This window comes from Plecotus auritus (assembly GCF_963455305.1).
Source record: "Plecotus auritus genome assembly, chromosome: 5".
NCBI classification, from domain to species: Eukaryota; Metazoa; Chordata; class Mammalia; order Chiroptera; family Vespertilionidae; genus Plecotus; species Plecotus auritus.
In genome coordinates this window covers 179,490,914-179,511,298 of record NC_137776.1, presented here as the reverse complement: position 1 = coordinate 179,511,298, position 20,385 = coordinate 179,490,914, and the positions used below count along the sequence as shown (strand labels likewise).

Genomic DNA, 20,385 nt, shown 5'->3' with positions numbered 1-20,385 from the left:
CCCATACAGGCTCTGGCTGAACTGGTGCTGAGAAGGCAGCTTGTGCCGGATGGCGGGGGCCTGCCCACTGTAGGCCCCACTGGGTCTGCTCATTCTTTCCCCAGCGGAAGCTGGTCTGTTCACCCCAGAGTGCTGACCTGGGCCTGCACCACAGGCTCCAAGGCTGCACACCTATAAGCACATTTCTTCTCGGGGACCCACAAACCTCTGATTACACACTGAGGCTCAAGCTCTGGAGTCAGACACATGGGTTCTCGTTTTGACTCTGCCACTGGCTGCTGTATAATCTTGAGCAAGGCATTTGATTTTCTGAGCCTCAGTTTTTCCTCATCTGCAAAATGGGGGTAACAATAGCATCCTGGGATTTCCGCTTTGTTGAGATAGCAGGCTTGTGCCCGGAAAGGCCCTCCCACTAAAACTCAAATAGATTCTGCCTGGATTACAAAAACAAAACAAGACGAACCAACCAACCATTACTTCTAACGCATTGCTGCGTTTGTTAGAAAGTGAGGGAGATCTCCCAGAGAAACAAACAGACACCGAGAAGCTGAAAATAAAGCGTGGCGTGGTAACTACCAGGTAAACAGGAGAGTTAGGCTAAATGTTGAAACAAGCACTGTGATAGGCAAATTCGGTCTAGGGCAGAGGCAAGGGGAGCGAACTTAACTTGATGTTCCTGCATTGAACAGGGTCCCTGGAAGGTGGGTAAAGCAGTTCCAGCTAATAGCAGGTCCTGACTCCTGGCAGAAACCAATGCACTTGAGTAGGAATGCATCAGTTAAGGCAGTGGTTCTCAACCTTCCTAATGCCGCGACCTTTTAATACAGTTCCTCATGTTGTGGTGACCCCCAACCATAAAATTATTTTTGTTGCTACTTCATAACTGTAATTTTGCTACTGTTAATGAATCGTAATGTAAATATCTGTGTTTTCCGATGGTCTTAGGCCACCCTGCTATCGGTTCTCAACCTGTGGGTCACGACCCACAGGTTGAGAACCGCTGCTGTAGAGCCTAAGACCATTTTTGTAGAGCAAAATTACAGTTATGAAGTAGCAACAAAAATAATTTTATGGTTGGGTGTCACCACAACATGAGGAACTGTATTAAAGGGTCACGGGATTAGAAAGGTTGAGAACCACTGAGTTAGGCTCTTAAGATTCCCACAGATGAAATTCAACAACAACAAAAAATGAGCTCACAATCAGTGATCACCAAACTACAAGGAAATGAGCCACTATGAGTGAGAGTCAGCAATATAATAAAAAATATAGATGCCTTAGACACATAATTTGGGTATTGGAATTACCAAATACAGGATATACAGCAATCACATATACACATTTAAAGAACTACAATGTGGAATCACAGGACCACACACACACACACACACACACACACACACTCTATTTTGATAGAATAAAAGCCTATAAAAAATGCCCAGATAAGAGGAAGATGGCAGCATAGGTAAACGCCTGTACTCACTGCCTCCCACAACCACATCAAAATTACAACTAAAATACAGAACAACCATCATCCAGAACCACTGGAAGGCTGGCTGAATGGAAGTCCTACAACTAGAGAGGTAAAGAAGAAAGCACACTGAGGCTGGTAGGGGGTGCAGAGGTGTGAAACGGGCTGGTCCGGCACCCACATGGGCCGCTTTGTCTCTGCAGAGGCCGCCCGGAGGAGCAAGGGGTCCCAGCCCCACACCAGACCCCCAGCTCAGGGTCCCAGGGAAAAGAAGTATGTATGGGCAGTAAGAACTATGGGCTGTAAAAACCAATGCAGATTGGGGCTCACTGACCCAGCTGTTCCTCTTAAAAGGCCAGTGCATAAACTGAACTTACAAGGTCCTGCTTCCTCTGAGCTCCAGCACCAGGGCGATGCTTTGGGGGACACAGACACAAATGAGGAGGAACTAGATTGTCTGGCATTGGGGCAGGAACTCGGGGGTGGCTTTCTCCCAGACAGAGGTGCTTGCAGGGATCATTGTTCCTATGCTGGAGCTCCCTGGTTGCAGGGCTGACTGGCAGCCATTTCTGTTTTCTCCACCCTGGTGATTCCCTAAGACCCCTCCTCATCCAATTTACAACCCCACCCAAGCTGTGTGCAGCCACTTTTGCATATGAATGGCCTGACCTTGTTCAAGCTAAAATCTCAAACAAGCTGCAGCTGGGTCAGGGAGCCCCAAACCTATCAATAAAAGGCCCAAGACTCAGCACCAGCACCAGCCTGCCTTGTTTCATAGCTGGGACTCATCCAGTCACTTCCAGACTCAATACAAAGAGGAGGAATCTGCAGATCTCTCTGTAGCTCCGCTGGGTGGCCCCAGGCTGTGGCTGACTTTGCACCTCCCTGGAGACCCAAGAGCCAGTGTACCCAGTGGTCAGTGTCAGACCATACCAGATCACAACTCTACACATCCATATGTGACACACTCAAGGGGCAGACTCAGTGAGCACCAAAGCTCCACGGAAGCAAGTCCTGCTCCATAGGGGTGTCTCCTGCATAGCAGCTCTCCCACTGTAGTTGCAGCTGGTCCTCACAGCCAATTGGCCTGGAGATCAATTCCTCCCAGGGACACCAACAGCAATCAAGTCTCAACTACAACAAGACTGTGCTCACAGCCCACAAAGGGGTGCACCTAGAGCTCCCAGTTCAGGTGAATGGGGAGACTGAGCCACTGGGCCCTATAGGACACCTACTACACAAGCCATTCTATCAATTCAAGGAGACATAGCAGCTCTACCCAATACATACAAATAAACATAGGGAAGCAGCCAAAATGCAGAGACAAAGAAACATGTCACAAATGAAAGAAATGGGAGAAAGCACACTGCTGGATATAGAGTTCAAAAGCACGGTTATAAGGTTACTCGAGAATCTTCTAGAAACCTAAAAAAAAAAAAAAAAAAAAAAAAAAAAAAGAAAGAAAGAAAGGAAGAAAAAGAAAAAGGACCAGTAAGAAATTAAGCATACACTGATTGATAAAGAATAATATACAGGGATTCAACAGAAGAGTAGAGGATTCTAAGAATCAAGTCAACGATTTGAAATATGAGGAAGCAGAATACACCCAAGCAAGAAAGCAAAAAGCAAAAAGAATCCAAAAATATGAAGATAGTGTAAGGAGCCTCCGGGACAACTTCAAGCATACCAACATTCACATTATGGGGGTGCCAGAAGAAGAAGAGAGAGCAAAATATCAAAAACCTATTTGAAGAAATAATGACATAAAACTTTCCCTCCCTGGTGAAAGAAATAGACTTACAAGTCCAGGAAGCACAGAGAGTCCCAAACAAGAGGATCTCAAAGAAGCCCACACCAAGACACATCATAATTAAAATGCCCTGGGTTAAAGACAAAGAGAGAATCTTGAAAGCAGCAAGAGAAAAGCAGTTAGTTACCTACAAGGGAATGCCCATACAACTGTCAGCTGATTTCTCAACAGAAACTATGCAGGCCAGATGGGAGTGACAAGAAATATTCAAAGTGATGAATAGCAAGGACCTATAATCAAGATTACTCTACCCAGCAAAGCTATCATTTAGGATTGAAGGTCAGATAAAGAGTTCACAGACAAGAAAAAGCTAAAGGAGTTCATTAGCACCAAATCAGTATTATATAAAATGTTGAAGGGTATTCTTGAAGAAAAAGAAGAAGAAGAAGAAGAAGAAGAAGAAGAAGAAGAAGAAGAAGAAGAAGAAAAATATGAACAACAAAATGGCAATAAATACATACCTATCAACAATTAAATCTAAAAGTCAAAATAAATGAATAAGAGATCTAATGAACAGAATAAACTGGTGAATAAAATAGAATCAGAGGCATGGAAATGAAACAGACTGACAATTCTCAGGGGGAAGGGGGGTGGCGGGCAGGAAGAGATTACACAAAGATCTTATGTACATATATGCATTACCTATAGACAGAGACAAAAGGGTGGCGAAGGCCTGGGGTGGGGCAGGGAGGGTGCAGGAACCGGGTGGAGAGAGACAATGGGGGGAAAAAGAGGGACATCTGCAACAATCTTAACAATAAAGTTTAAAATAAAATAAAAATGTCCAAAATTTTGAAAAGAAACTAAATAGAATTTTTATAAATGAAAATTATCATCAACGGTATAAACATCTCATCAGATGGATTAAATAGATTAGATACAGCTGAAGAGATAAATTATGAACTGGAAAATAGCTCTGAAGGAATTACCCAGAATGCAGCACAGAGAGCAAAGGCGATGTAAAATATGAAGAGTTGGTTAAAAGATGGAAGGAAAAATGAGGTCTACTATGCAACTGAGACCCACAAGGAAAGAAGAGAGACAGCCAATGTGAGGTCATATTTAAAGAGGTAATGGCTGAGAGCTTTTCAGAACTTCCTAGAATCTGCACCTAGACACCATGTAACAAACTTTCAGAAGACCAAAGAGAAAAAGATCTTTCATGCAACCAGAGAAAAGAAACAAGCTGATTACAAAAGAAAACTGCATTTAAACGAACAGCAGACTTACCAATAGCCACAATAAAAATTCATAAGAAATGGGAAAAATACCTTCAAAGTACCAAGACAAAATCATTATCCACTTAGACTTGTATATTTAGTATAACTACTTTTTGAGAATGAGAACTAGTCATCTTCACATGAATAAAAACAGGGAATTCACCACTGTCAGGCTTTTAAAGGAAAATAAAGGCAAATGCTCGCAAAAGGAAAGTCTGATACACAAGGAGAAATGATGAGTAAAGAGAGCTGAACAGGTAGATAAATCTAAACAAAAATTATCCTATACAATAGTATTAATAACAATAATAATGTCTACTTGTGGCCAAAAAAAGGGTAGAAATCAAATACTGGTATTTAAGTTGGAAGGGGTGATTGGAGTTATGTGATTTAGGGTCCTTGAATTATTCAGGGTGGGGGTTAAGGAATTATTAACTTTGGACTTTTTTAAGTCTGAAAGATAAAAATGTAAGGGTAATTACTAAAATAATGAAAAAGGAGTATATAACTACCAAATGTGTAGAGAAAAAGAAATAAAATGGAAGGATTCTTCAACTTTTTTAAAAATAAGAAAGAAGAGCTCTAGCTGGTTTGGCTCAGTGGATAGAGGGTTGGCCTGTGGACTGAAGGGTTCCAGGTTCGATTCCAGTCAAGGGCATGTATCTTGGTTGCGGGCACATACCCAGTAGGGAATGTGCAGGAGGCAGCTGATCGATGTTTCTAACTCTCTATCCCTCTCCCTTCCTCTCTGTAAAAAAATATCAATAATATATATATTTTTTTAAAATAAAAAATAAAAATAAGAAAGAAGAAACAAGAACCATGGAAAAGATAGGTGTTTTTAAAAGAAGCACAAAGTTAGATGGCAGATACAAGTGAAAATGTATCACTAATCTTAAAAACAAGTTAATGTGCTAAACACTGTAGCTAAAAGTCAGAGATGATCAGATATACTATTTTTAAAATTCAGCTATCTGTGGTCTGTTAAGAGCCACTTCTAAAACACAAGGACATTAAAAGGCTGAAAATAAGGGTATTCAATTGATATATCAGAAAAATACCAACTGAAGGAAAATTGGGGTGGTTTATTAGTATAAAAAAGTCATTAAGTTAAATATTATTGTAAGCGATAAAGGAAGTTCCTAGTAATGATAAAAGTTTTAGTGCACCTGAAAGATAACATTATTCAACTAATAAAATAGCCTCAAAATATCCAAAGCCAAAACCAATAGAACTAGAGAGAAAACTTGAAAAATCCATGATTATTATAGAAGACTTCAATATCTCTTGCAGTTATTAATATCTTGAGCAAAGAAAAAATTCAGCTATAGAAGATTTAAACTACACAATTTATGTACTTGAACAAATGGATGTTGATAAAATCCTAAACCCACAATTTGAGAGTACACATGCTTTCATGCACATGGAAAATTTACAAATAGTAACCACATACTAGAAGATAATGTAATTCTCACCAAATTATAACAACTGGTATCATAAAGGTCATATTTCTATAACCTACAATACAACTAGGTTAAAAGTTAATGATAAAATGATGAGTAAAAAAATTTCATGTTTTTAAATTAGAAAAAAAAATCACACTGGAAAGTTTTTAAAGTACTTAGAATTGAATGAAAATATTATATATCAAAATTTGTGTAAGACAGCAAAAATGGTAGTTTGAGGGAAATTTAGAGCCTTTAATGTTTATGTTTTTTAAAAAGAAAAGCTAACGATTAATGAACTAGTATCCAACTTACAAAATTAGAGAAAGTACAACAGAACTCAATGAACGTAGAAGAAAGGATACCACATAATAAAATGAAAAATAAAGACACAATAGAGGGAATTAATAAGGCCAAAACTGGTTCTTTGAAAGACTAGTAAAATAGATAAAAAACTGGCAAAAATTTAAAAGATACAGGTTAAAAATAATATTAAGAGTCAGAAAGGCAATAGTGTTACAGATAGAGCGGAGATTAAAAAGAATATCTTATACAACTTTATATTAATAAATTCTAAAGCAGGCAAAAGGCACAAATTCCTTGAAACATGACTTATCAAAACTGACTCAAGAAGAAATAAAAATCCTCAATAGTCCTATAGCCACTAAACATAATTGACTAGATAGGAAAATATTTCCACATAGAAAACATCAAGTCCAGATGATTTCAAACATTAAAAGAACAGATATTATAATTTCATACACACTCTTCCAGAGTATAGAAAATAGGGAACACTTTGGGAAATCAGTATAACTTTATACCCAGACCCAGACAACCTCACCCATATGCCTAGATAAAAATTAGTAGAAAAATGAATCCAATAAAATATTGAAAAATCATGACCAAATGGGTTTATACCAGCAATTTTCAACCAGTGAGCTGTGGCAGGCACACCGGTGTGCCACAAGAATTTTTAAAACATGCAATATCCAACTATTTAGTCAGGGGCACTGACCTCTTTTCCCTTAGATTGTCAAATAAAAAATGACAACAGCTTACATAACAATAGTCATCCAGTGTGAATGAATAAAAATTCTACCTATTTTTTTTTCAGATCGTCAGAAAATATACCATATTTTTTGGTGTGCCACAGAATTTTAGTAATTAATTTATGTGTACCATGAGATGAAAAGGTTGAAAATCGCTGGTTTATAGCATGGATGTAAGGGTGGTTTAACAACATGTATTATATGTTAATATAATCAATATGTTATAGTACATGATGTATATTATATATTATATTACAAATTATATATCACCTATTGCATGTTATATAATGTTACTGATATATACAAATGTAAATATATGCAGTAACAGTAACAGGTTAAGGGAGAAAGGTTAGATGCTGAAAAAGCATTTAATCAAAATCAACATCCTTTCATGATTAAAATTCTTACTAGGAATATAAGGGAATTTTCTTAACTAGCAAAATGTAGTAAAATCATAGTGGTAAAATTAAAAAGCATTCTTCTTAACAAAACATGACAAGGACCCTAATTAATATCCTCCTAATCAATATTTTAATGGAAGTCCCAGCCAATGTGTTTAATACAAAAGAACGAGGAAAAGAAGAAACAAAGGAAGGGAAGATGGAAGGAAGGAAAGAAGGCAAGTTATAATGTTTAGAAAAGACACATCATTTCCAGATGATATGATTACCTACATTAAAAATCCAAAACAATGTATTGAGATGCTATTAAAATTATTAAGATTTTATCAAGGTGGCAGGATATAAGATAATATTCAAAACTAAATTTTTCTTCACTATACTTGCTTGTAAAACAAATCTGAAAAAGACAACATTTAAGATAGTGACATGCCAAAACCGGTTTGGCTCAGTGGATAGAGCGTCAGCCTGCGGACTGAAGGGTCCCGGGTTCGATTCCGGTCAGGGGCATGTACCCTGGTTATGGGCACATCCCCAGTAGGGGGTGTGCAGGAGGCAGCTGATCGATGTTTCTCTCTCATCGATGTTTCTGACTATCTATCCCTCTTCCTTCCTCTCTGTAAAAAATCAATAAAATATATTTAAAAAAAAAAAAAAGATAGTGACAGAAAGAAATCTGAAATTTATTATTATTTTTAAAAAATGTATTTTTATTGATTTATATATATATATATATATATATATATATATATATATTAAATATATATATTTAGAGAGGAAGGGAGAGGGAGAGAAAGATAGAAACATCAATAATGAGAATCACTTATCGCCTGCCTCCTGCACACCCCATACTGGGGATTGCGCCCGCAACCCAGGCATGTGCCCTGACCAGGAATTGAACCATGACCTCCTGGTTCATAGGTTGACATTCAACCACTGAGCCACGCTGGGTGGGCTGAAATTTATTTTTATTTTTTAGCTAATCCTCACCCAAGGGTATATTTCCATTGATTTTTAGGGAGAGTGGAAGAGAGCGGGGAAAGACAGAAAGAAACATCGATGTGAGAGAAACACATTGATTGCTTGCCCCCTGCAGGAGCACTGACCAGGGCCTGGGCTGGGGAGGAGCCTGTAACCAAGGTATATGCCCTTGACTGGCATGAAACCTCGGACCCTTTGGTCCGCAGGCTGACGCTCTACCCAGTGAGCCAAACCGGCTAGGGCAGGAATCTGAAAATTAAATGTGAAAGTCAAAACTTTAAAGTTTACGAAGAAAATATAAGAGGATAGGGAAGGGACTTCCATTAAAATATTGATTAGGAGGATATTAATTAGGGTCCTTGTCATGTTTTGTTGAAAGTAAGACCGAAGAAACAGCACACCATAAAAGCAGATGGACACTCACCGCAGCCTTGCTCATTCTAGTGAAAACCCGGAAAAGCCCAAAGTCTGCTCTAGGAGAATTAATAAATAGATGGCGTGTTATAGAGCAATAAATGATGGCTGCATGCAACAAGGTGGCCGAATGTGGGCAAAAATAAAGCATGAATAAAAAAACCAACTAGCAGAGGACTGTGCACAGTGTGATATCATTGCATAAAGCTCAATAACAACCCACAAGGAATGACATGTAATGTTAGGGGAACAGGAATTAGCCCCAAATGCAGAGGGGAGAAAATCACAGTAGTTGGACTTGCTGTTCTTCCTGCTCCGTGGCAGGAGAGTCCTCTGGCCTGGGCAGCACCCGGCGCTGAGGATTCATCACTGAGAGGTCCCCAGCTTCTCCAGTGATTTGGAAAGGGATCCCGGGGGGCCCAGCTCCTGCACCGGTTCCTACATCTGGTCTCCCCCCGATGGCCCCCACTTCTTCCTGCTTCTCCTCACCAGCCTGATAGTCATCAACTTTCTAGGCTCCAAACCTACAAAATTCCTTCCTGAACTCTTGGGGTGGGGAATGGAGCTTTAATCTTGAAAATGAACCCACTCTCCTCCCCTCCCTTCCCCATCTTCCCATCCGTGCGACTGGCCGTGAACTTGGCATGTGGCTGACCACTCTGAGCTCTACAGATCCCCTGTCAGCACAAGGCCCTGATGCGAGAGGCATAGATGTGCTAGGGCCGGGCTGGCCCCCGAGAGAGGGAGGGTGGCTTTCTGGCCGGGCGTCTCCCTTCCTCCCTGCTTCTCTTGTGCTGGCATGTCTGAGCCAACGTGCTCAGGGCCTGGGTAGCAGCTGAGGACGGGCCACACCGCTCAGCCCTGTAAGTCCTCTCCTGGGAAGAGGCATCCTCATCCATCCCTCGGCTTGGAGCCTGGTCTGGTGCAGCCCGCCCCACCCTTCAGAAGGGCAGAATTGCAAAAAAATTGGGGCTTTCCTCCCTCTGCCCTGTTTACCCTGGTAACCTGCTCTCAGGATCTCACTGGCTTAGCTCTATGACCTTGAACAAGCTCCTTCAGGCGTCAGAGCCTCAGTGTTTTCGTCTGTAGAATGGGGAGAATGCTACTTGGAGGAAGAATGAAATGAGGTAGTGCCTCAGCACACACACAGCAGCTGTCAGCATGGTCCTGGTCCTCATCATTCTTACTAAGTGTCAGGGCGGGGCGTTTCATAAGCAGAAAGAACAATCGCCCTAAGTTGCCTTCCTCCAGAGTTGCAGCTTCCCTATGCTCTGCAGAGCGAGACTCCCATATTCCGCCCTCGTCCCAGTCGCTCGGTCTGTGGGCATTTCTGTGAGAGGTATAACCTGCTTATTTGCTTATTGGTAACTCAGCACCAGTAATTCACTTGTTCAGCTGAACTCTGTTGCTTATGAAGTACCCCCACTGCCTGGGCCTGTGGCAAGCCTCCCAGTTCCAGCTGTGGGGGGACCCGAGGGGTGTGTGGGACCAGAGGGGACCCCACACCAGGCGGGGGTGCTCACGGCCACCAGAGCTCAGATGGCAGGAACTGCCCTTGCAGGGGCGATGTGTGGTGTTCATTGTGTGTTTTACGGCAACGATCATTATTTTCATTTGTCCTCAGGAATCTCTGACAATATCCAGTTGAATGGAATCTGCAGGGGGAAAAAAAAAATGCCCCAAACAATGTCTCCTTTTAAATACCAGCTCAAAGTCTGTGCCTGCGAGGTAGAGTTTCACAAACCACATTGCTATAAACAAAGGGGCAATGTTGCAAACCGGGGGTGGGAGGGATGTGGAGGTCATTATTGCGCTCTGTTGAGAATCATCCTGGCTCCTTTTTTTTTTTTTTTTTAGTACTGATTTTTATGCCAGAAACGTGGAAATATTATCTCATTCACCCAATAACCCTGTCAGATGGTGTGGGTTTTAGTCAGGGCTCTGGTGGCAGGTGACAGAGACTCAGACTAGCGTAAGCAATAAAATACTCTATTCGTCATTTGTTTGTTCGCCTCCATAAACTGAAAGCTTGGGGCTGCCTGTTTTCGCGTCTTCTTACCTCTCTCTGTGCATTGGCTGCGGTCTCTAAGGCTCCCCCCTGTGGTAAGGAATATAGCGGCCAGCATCCCTGCACCTTGGGGTCCAAGAAGGTGTTCCCACTGCTCCGTTGTACCACTCCCAGGGAATGATGGGCTCTGGCCAGGACACCTGGGCCAGCGGACTCCGGTCAGCTGACTGGCAGGGACAAGCTCCCACTGCCCCTGCCTCCGTGCCTCCTCTGGCCTGGCCCCTGAGGGTGTGGGAGCCCCAGGTGTCTGTCAGCCAAAGATCGCGGGGCCTGGAAGGCTAGTGTCACAGGGACCATAGCTTCTGGAAGTTTTCTTGGCCGAAAGGAGTGGGGGAGGCTCACTGGTGCCAGGGGCTGAGGGCTCTCAGGCCCCTTTGGTTCAGTGTGCTGGCTGAGGCTGAGCCTCCTGTGTGGGTAGAAGTGAGGGGCACCTGTGGATAATGTTAACCCCCTTGTGTGAGTGCCTGGGGTCGATGAGCCTGTGCCTGGCTCTTCCTCAGGTGGTCTCATGATGGCCCTGTGCTTGCCCTTCAGTTTTTAAAGAAACAGAGACTCGGCCCTGGCTGGTTTGGCTCAGTGGATAGAGCATCAGCCTGCGGACTGAGGGGTCCCGGGTTCGATTCCGGTCAGGGGCATGTACCCTGGTTATGGGCACATCCCCAGTAGGGGGTGTACAGGAGGCAGCTGATCGATGTTTCTCTCTCATCGATGTTTCTAACTCTCTATCCCTCTCCCTTCCTCTCCGTAAAAAAATCAATAAAATATATTAAAAAAAAAAAAAAAAAAGAAACAGAGACTTGTCCAAGGTCACGGCTGGTGAGTGGCAGAGCTAGGATTCGAGCTTGACAACACTCACTACCTTCCCTGAAGCTGGGTGTGGTGGGGAACGCCCAAACTCCAGAGCCCCAAGCCCCACCAGATCAGTTGCCCCCATTGATAGGTCCCCTTGACTGCAATGATCAGAATGAAACACTGACCCCTGGTCAGGGGCTCCCTGCTGTGACCCGCATCCCCTGTTCTGGAAGCATCCATGGGGGCCAGCACACTCTGAAGGTGGACCTGGATCTTGCTCAGGTGAGGGAGCCCCCTCATGTGCCTGGGCAGGGCCTGAGCCTGCTGTCCTTCCTTGAGGAGAAGGGGCTGGGCAGGGCTGGGGGTGGGGGTACTCAGTGTTTCTCTACTCACCCTGTGGTCCTCCAGGGAGGGTGGTTCCCCAGGAGCCAGGGCACTGAGGATGAGCAGCCTCCCAAGGCTTTTAGCTTCCCTGAGCCTCAGTTTTCATATCAACAAAATGGGGGTTGTCTCCCAGGTCAGTGTGAGAAGTCAGTGGGATGAGCCAAACAGGCTGGGAGTGGCTGAAACAAGTGCTCAAGAAGAGGCTGCTATTTCTCCCGCCCCCTCCCACCTTCCTCCTCCCTCCTCCCTCCTCCAGTGTGTCTGCACGGCCCAGCTCTGCCATTTCCTAGCTGTGTGGCCGCGGGTTACTTAAGATCTCTGAGCCTACTTTCCTGTCCTTTTGTAAAATGAGATGCTCACACCTCCTTCTCAGGGTTATCGTCCCCATAAAGCGCCCACACAGTACCTGGCACACAGAAGGCTCCCACGAGCTTCCTTCCCTCCGTTCCCTTCTGGCCATAATCCGAAGGCTCCGTGATACATCCATCAGCTCCGAGCCCAGCCGCCACTTAGGCGTTCACCTGCCTGACTCTCGATCGCCACCTCGTGGTCGGACACGGGTAACTGCAGGTTTAGTAGGGAAATTCAAAGTAGCTTCTGGTCTGTCCTGGGGCTTTTAGTAGCAAAGTACTCCAAGCTTTGATAAGGGAGGTGAGGAGTGAAAGTGGGGTGCTGCCCTGGAAAGGCGCCTGGGTGTTCTGCCGCAGGCGGGAGATGCAGACCCGGCCGCCTGCCACAGGGCACATTCCCGCAGGTTCTGTGGTAAGAACTTTCTATACCTCACTCCTTTCTGATTTGGACCAGAGTTTCCAAGTGAAGAAATAGATGCTCCTGGGACATCAGGGCCCCAAGAAATTGAAAACGTACATTCTCTTTATCTAAGGAGTGGGCACAGGAGTTTTTAAAATTATTATTATTCTTTAGGACACAAATAAGTACATTACATATACTCATCTGTAGTATTCAAAATCTTAGTGTGCTGACTTTATTCCCAGCTAAGTCAGAGGATGAGCCAGGCATCCTCCCACTGCCAGGGCCTGACTGACCCCTGGCGTGCACCAGGATGTCACCTCCTGCCATCTCTGGCTTTTGGACCCCCCTCAGTGCAACCTGGGTGTGTCCCACCGCTCTGGTCCCCTGCAGGTCTCACCTGTGAGCATTTGTTCTGGCTGTCCCTTCCTCCAGGAAGCTTTCCTTGATTTCCCAGGCCCAGCTGACGAACCCTGTCACCCACCTACTCTGAGTCCTTTATGCCTCCCTTGTCACTTATTCTTATGCGCTGTCCAGGCAGGCCTGGGGCTGGGGGTCTGCCATGAAGGGGATGAAATCAGGAGGATGAGCAGTCGGGTCTGGGTAGAGGCGGGTGTGTGTGTGTGTGTTGGCAGATTTGGGCTGTCTCCATTTTCCAGTCAAGCCCCAGGGCTTGCTCTGAAGTCAAAGCCATAACAGAGTCTCCCTGTCTGTCTGTCACTGCCCAGAGTCCAGGTCTGCCTGGCACAGGGTCTGGGACACTCGGAGGCCTAAAAGGGGGCATCCGAGGCAGTGCAGCGCTGGCTGCAGGATGGGGGCTCCTGGGAGGAACTGGGGAGAGCAGTGTCTTCATCCGTCAAGTGGACATTGCAATCGTCCCCGCCCCACGGGCCGTGAGGAGAAAGTGAAACAAGATGTGTAAGGCTCAGCACAGCACGTGGGGCGAGGCCAGTCTCCCCGCTTACAGAGGCCATGAGCGACCCCAGCAGCCTCCCCTCTTCGCCGGTCCAACTGTCCAGCAGGCCGGCCATTGGACAGCAGGCCGCTGCATCACTGAGCCCAGGGCAGTCTGTGACTGGCAATGGCCGGAGTTTGGCTAGTGTTTGTCCTGCTTGAGGCAGCCCACGCCCTCTGTCTCCTGAGGCTGAGCCTGCATTTCCTCCCCTTCCCATGACTTCACTTTCTAGGCTGGGGGAGAGGACGGGCAGGAGGCAGGGAGCGAAGGATTAGCACAGCCCCTCCCTTCCAATCCCCCCACCACCACATTTTTCAGTGACAGGATTTTAAGCGGTTGCTATAGGCAAGAGAGTGGCAGGCCGCTGCTGAGGGGCTGCGGGGCGGCGGGGGGGGGGGGGGGAGGGGGGGACAGGGGGGAGGCTTGGAGGCCACGCTCACAAGCCTGGGCCTGGGGTTTGGACATGAAGAAGACCCAGTTTAGTCCTGCCTCTGTGCTGTGCAGTCTTGGGTCAGGTGACTTAACTTCTCTGGGCCTCAGTGAAGCCGCTTTGAAGGCAGGAGAGAGTTTCCGGGTCCCTGGGCCTGACCTTGGAGGACAGGATGGCCAGAGTTGGGCTTAGGGAAGCAGGGGGTGGCGGCAAGGCCCTGCATCTGCAGCCAAACCTGAATTTGAACTCTGGTTCCACTGCCCCTTGTTAGCTTTGTCATATTGACCCGGTTGCCGCCTCTTTCTGAGCCTCGGGTTTCCCTCCTGAAACTTGACACTTAATGCCTGCCTCTCAGGGTGTTGAGGGGTGCACAGGAGGAAACGAACTCGAGAGCCTCAACGTGTCTAGATTCCCAGAAGCCATGTGGCTGTGAATCACCCAGAGGCTGCAGAGAAGGGTGCAGGGCAGCGTGTGCCTCCAGGGGGCGCTGGTGCCCACGGGCAGAGGAAGGGAAGCTGGAGAGGAGCGTGAGGGGGCGGGGGCAGGGAGAGAACCTTAGGACATCAGGTCTGTGGACATGAGGCCCAGAAGCCTCCAGGATGCACAGACAGACAGATGTACAGTGACAGACCCATGTGTGGACATACAGACACCCTCACCAGCACAGACACCTCCATACGCAGATCAAGCCTGGCGGGTAGACCCAGCTGCACACAATGCACCGATACAGACACCCAGCTCCATGCACAGTATACCTGGGCTGACTGACCCACAGAACTATTTCCATAGACACACACAGACACACACACACACACACACACACACACACACACACGGACACACCTGGACATGAGGCGCCTGGGGACTTTAAGGAAGACACTTTGAGAGGCTCTGCATCTGCACCCATTCCCCACCCCTGCCGCATCTCCCCTGATCCAGCCCAAGTCCTCATGACACTCAGGGCTTGGCCTCTGCTTCTTCACTGTCCGGTGTCGCATTCCCTTGGGCGAGCTCGCCCACCTGGTTGTTGAACACCTGGGTGCTCAGCCTCTGGTCCCTTTGGGGCCCAGCCCTGCTCCAGGACATGTCCACCTGGATGCCCCCAGAGGCCCACAGCTCCGCACACCCCAGGCCAGAGGGTTCCAGGAACCCCATCTCAGTCATCCAGGCGCCTAGATGTTGCTTTGACTTCCCTAGCTCACCCACATCTTGGGAATCTGCCCCCATCTTTCTCCCCACGGTTACTGCCCTCATCAAAGCCATTGTCCCTCTCACCTAGGTGAGAACGGTGACTCAATTGACCTCCCTGCCCCCAACCAGTCCACCTGACCTAATCGGATGGTCTAGCCTTTCCTCCAGCCTCATTACTTCTCCTCCATCCCGCCCCCCCCCCCCCCAAAAAAAACACACAACTTAGCTATCCTTAGGGTTTAGGAAATTCACTAGAGTTTGCCTGCCTGTGAGGTTTTGTACAAGCCTGAGCATTCCCAGACATTTCTCCTTCTCATCCAGTCCTGCCATGCTGGATAACTTTGGATCTCAGCTTGACATGTAGCTTCTTCCAGGAAGCCCTCCATGATGTTCCACCCCTCCAGATGAGGTTAGGAACCCTGTAACAAGGCCTTACTGTACCGCAACTGAGCTCATATAACACTACTTTCTGGAGTCAGGGACTAGCAGTCCCTGGTTCTTAGCCTGACAGCTGGCACTTACGGGGCTCTTCATATGGGTTGGATGAATGAATGAATGAATGAATGAATGAGTGAGTGTTGGGGAGTGAGATGGATGCGTTTAAGGATGGAGGTGGTTTAAGACTGGGATAGGACAAGGATGGAGAGATGAGGATTATGAAATAGGACAAGAGAATGGGTTGGGCAAGACTAGGGACCCCAAGCCCTCCTCCTGGACCTGCTGTCCCTGGCAGCCATCAAATCTGCTATTGTCTCAGCCCAGCACAGCCCCTCGCCCCAAGGAGAGTCACCACAGGCGTGTACAGGTTGGTTTATTTACAAATATACTGATGTCTCATTTTTGTTGTTGTTGTTTCCATTTTCTGCTTTTGTGGGGAGAGCGGAAGGTGAGAGTGGAGGGCAGGGTGGGGGTGGTGATGTGGTAAACGCTAATAAATAATTTAACAATGACAAGTTATTAAATAAAACGTGTCTGGGGATGGTGGGTGGGCAGTGAGAGTCTGTACAAGGAAAACAGAGGAATGGCCAGTGGCCCGGTTCCCACACCCAGCTAGGCTGGGCTCCTGGGGGAACCCCAGTGGGGTGGGGGGCACCGGCAAAGAGGCTCATTGGAAATGGCCCCTCCCAAGGGCCAAAGGCTGGAGGGTCAGTCCTCCTGTTCCCCAGCCCCCAGGCTGTGTGTGCCCGGGAGTGTGGGCCTGTGAGCCTCCGTGTGCGTCCAGGTGTGAGTGTGCGTGTCCATGTGCGTGCGTGTGAGCGTGGACCCCTTCCCCACGGGGCACAGTGAGCCCCAGAGCTGTGGGTTCTCCCAGGTGGGAGGTGAGGTCCTCACCCCAGGTGGTGCCCAGAGCTCAGGTGGGGCCAGGCAGGGCTCGGCCAGCTCTCCCTCCTCCAAGGTTCCCTGTGTGTAAAGTGAGGGCCGCCAGCTCCAGGTGAGTGGACAAGACAGGTGAGCCCCTAAAGGAGAAGAGGCTGCCCCAGCCCCATGCTGCGGGCCTGACCCTGCTGATCTGGAGCCCCCCATCTCCACCTCCTCCAGGAAGCCTTCCGAGATGCCTAGCCCACTTGCACTGACCCCTTCTCCTACAGGCTCTGCTGGACCCCTGGCCTGACCCTGGGAACCACTGGGTCCCTCTGTCCATGTTGAAGGCAGACGAGGAGGCTCTGGCTGGTGGCACTAGCCCACCTTCTTGTCCCTCCTCTGCCCTCACTCGCTATGTCACCTGGAATAGATTCCTTCTTCTCTCTGAGTCTCAACTTTCCCAGCAGTCTCCTGCCTGCCCGCCACTCACTTTCTGCCTCTTCCTCCAGAGACCAGACTCTTACTTCTCTCTTCCCTCGGGCTTCCCCCTCCGCACCCCACCCCACCCCCACAGCGATGATGGTCCCTCACCCTGGAGGGGAGGGGGGTCCTGACTACTCACTGCCCCCCAATGAAGTGGGAAGAGCCTGCTGCCCTCGGCCTGCCCAGGCCCCAGCGAGCCTGCCGGCTCGGTGTGCTCCTGCTGGGTGACCCTGAGCACTTGCCTCCCTCTTTGGGCCTCAGGTTCCTCATCTGAGAAATGGGTCCTCAACAAGGTCTGGGACACAGTGTGTGTCTCTTCAGGAGAGAGACCCAAGGGTGGGCCCTACATCTTGCTCATCTGTGTCCCCACCTCTGGCCCAGGGCTGGGCAGAGTGAGCCTCCGAGTCTGAGCCTGGAGGCCCTGGGCTCAGCTCTGGCTCTGACACTGACCGGCTGTCAGGGGGCTGGTGGGTCCCCTCTCCTCTCCCAGCCCAGATTTTCCAGCTGCAAAATAAGGGGGTGGACAAGGTGACCCATTCCTGAGGTTCCTTCCAACTGAGAGCCTGGGAGAGAAGGATAGGTGTTCTGGGGGCTGGGGCCTCCATGCCTGGCCCTGCCCAAGCGCCCCTGCCGTGGTCTGACTGTGTGGATGCAGAAGGAGAAAGGGCAGCATCTCTCCAGAAACCGGCACGGCTGCCGGGACCAGGGGAGAACAGAGGAAGGCTGAGGCTGCAGATGGACCGAGGCCGCCAACTGAGGTCCCCAGGGAAGTTCTGTGTGGAGCATGAGCCCAGAAGGGCCAGGCTGGCTGCGCAGCCCGGGGGAGGACGGATGCTGCGCCTGGTCCCCTCTGCCAGCTGCCCTGGAGAGAGCAGGGTGAGGTTTGCACACAGGAGCCAGGAGGGGTGGGAGATGGGCCCAGGTCTCTCCGGACAGAGTAGCTTGGGGAACTTTGAGGGTCCCCATGAGGGCCAGGCAGAGGAGCCCAAAGACAGGGTCAACCATCGTCCCATTCGCTCAAAGGCTGGACAAGCAGACCCCTGGGTGTCAGCCTAGGGCTCTGAGTCAGAATTAAGGGCAGGGCAGTGAGCACCTGGCTGAGGACACAGCGCCCTCCAGGGGTCACTGAGAGTAGGGACCAGCAGCCTGACCTCACTTCCCTTGGCAGGGTCAGAGTTGAGTGAACTGAGGGTGGGGTTGACATAGTGTATTTGGCTTCCAGCAGCTCGCAGACAGGGCGGGAAGTGCAGTAGGAATGCATCACCCAAGAAGGGCTGGTTAACGGGCCAACGCCGAACAGGGAGAGGCCCTGAGGATCCACATGCCCCGCCCCCCTCGCAACACACACACAGAAGAGACATGGCTTAGCTGTCCCGTGTGATGGTCACTGGGTTCACTTACAGAAGGGCAGGGTGAGTTTCCAAGGTTACGTGGCCTAAACCAGTGGTCGGCAAACTCATTAGTCAACAGAGCGGCAAACCGTGGCTCGCGAGCCGCAGTTTGCCGACCACTGGCCTAAACCATTAACTGGATCTCAGGCCACATTAACAAAGGTAGGGCACCTAACACTGGGGAGGCGATGGGCCTGCTCACTTTGGCTGGCTGATGTCAGAGGGAAGACTGGGTTATATGCACTCCACGCCTTTGGAAGGAAAGCTGGGGCCAGCTGTGGGTACAGTTTTAAGAGGAAGAGCTGGGGAAACTGGAAAAGCCTGGCTTGGAGAAGCAAGGACTCAGGGCTGAAAGAGGCAGCGGTAAGATCGGCAGAAAAGGGCAGCTGGCGTGGGGCCTGGCGAAGCAGTGGGCTCCTTGTCACAGGAGGAGATGGCATACCAAGTGGGTGACTTGTGAGGTCCTTCCCGCCTGGAGGTTCTGCCACTTTGCCCAACTCTGCCTGGTTCTGAGCTCTGTTTCTGCCCTTGGAGCTGGCTGGCGGCTGCCCTGCCTGCTCAGGCAGCCCAGTCTCCTTCTGGGCTGAGGCTGGGGTACATCTGAGTCCACCTGCTTCAAGCTCACGCCATCCTCTCCCCTCCGCCCCTCCCCTCCCTGCTTCCTCTCCTTTCACTATAGGAAGAGGGGCTCCCTCCCAGTCTGGCCTCTTTCCCCTTCCTGACCCAGCAGGGCTGCTCCGCAGAAGCCTCCGTCTCCTTCAGTGTCTCTACGTCTCTGCATATCTGCATGTGTGCCTTTAGTGTGTGCATCTGCACGTGTGTCTCTGGCCCTCAGCTCTGCCTGGCTCCGTCTTCCCTCCCCAGTGACTCCCCCCAGGGCAGAGCCACAGTGGGCCTGGCTCTTCCCCACCTGTGCCCTGCTCTGGCTGGGAGGGGTGGGCCTCCGCCCCAGGACTGCCGACAGAGGTGGCGGTGGGGGGTGGGCGCCAGCACAGGGTACAGGCAGCTTCTCACAGGTAACGGGCCTCACACACATCATCCTGGGGCCTGCACGGGGGCCCTGCCTTGGCCTAAGCCCGGGCCATGGAGGTTGGCTGGACACAGGATGTTTAAAAAAATAGAGAGAATTTAAGCTTCCCAAAAAAGATGGGGACAGAGGAGGCGATGGAGGCCGAGGTGGGGCTAGGAGGCAAGTGGCTGTCCGAGAGCTCTGGGTCTCTGTGGGCAGGACACAGCCCTGCGCAGGCTGTGCTCAACTGCCTGTCCGGCTGTGCCCAGCGGGCACTTTAGCCAGGCCCGGCTGGCCGAGGGGAGGGCACCATATGGCTGTCTGTAGAGTCTGTGCGGGTGGTGGGGCCACGGGGGCGGGGCTGGCCGCTGTGGTCCGCGGTCCCACCCCAGGACCCTAGCCCAAGTGTCCGTGCAGCCAGCTGGCTCTCAGGAGGCGAAGTAGGAACTCTGCATGGAGTAGAGCCGGTCGATGGGGTTCCCCACGCGGGCCTGCAGGGAACCCACGTCGGAGGAGCCGAGGAAGCAGTCGCTGAGGCTGGTTAAGGAGGTATCGCTGTCGATGTCGTGGAAGATGGAGTCGTTCCCTAGGGAGCAGAGGGGCGTCAGGAGGGGGGTGAGGGCTGAGGCTCCTGGAGACCCTGTTGGCCTACAGGCTGTGGCTGGAGGTGAGGGAGTGGCAGGATGACCTGCCAGCAGCTCCTGAGCAGAGGGGGTGGGCCGTAGGAAGGGTCTCGAGGGCCCCCTTCCTGTCAGGAGGAGGCGCAGGGGCTGTAGGCCCTGGGGTGGGGGTGGCTGCCACGGCCTCAGGCCCGCCAGGCCAGGCAGGGGGCAGGGGTAGTG

General features: G+C 49.4%; 1 protein-coding gene across 2 annotated transcripts in view; it reads right to left on the bottom strand.

The window, feature by feature from the left end:
• Window positions 1-17,292: 17,292 nt before the first annotated feature.
• LMX1B (LIM homeobox transcription factor 1 beta) overlaps window positions 17,293-20,385 on the bottom strand; it is a 78,117-nt gene continuing 75,024 nt past the window's right edge. For both annotated transcript variants that reach the window (XM_080668728.1, XM_080668729.1), the window contains exon 8: window positions 17,293-20,129. In XM_080668728.1, the coding sequence (XP_080524854.1) occupies window positions 19,972-20,129 (158 nt within the window). In that variant the 3' untranslated portion in view covers window positions 17,293-19,971. The remainder of the gene's footprint in view (window positions 20,130-20,385) is intronic.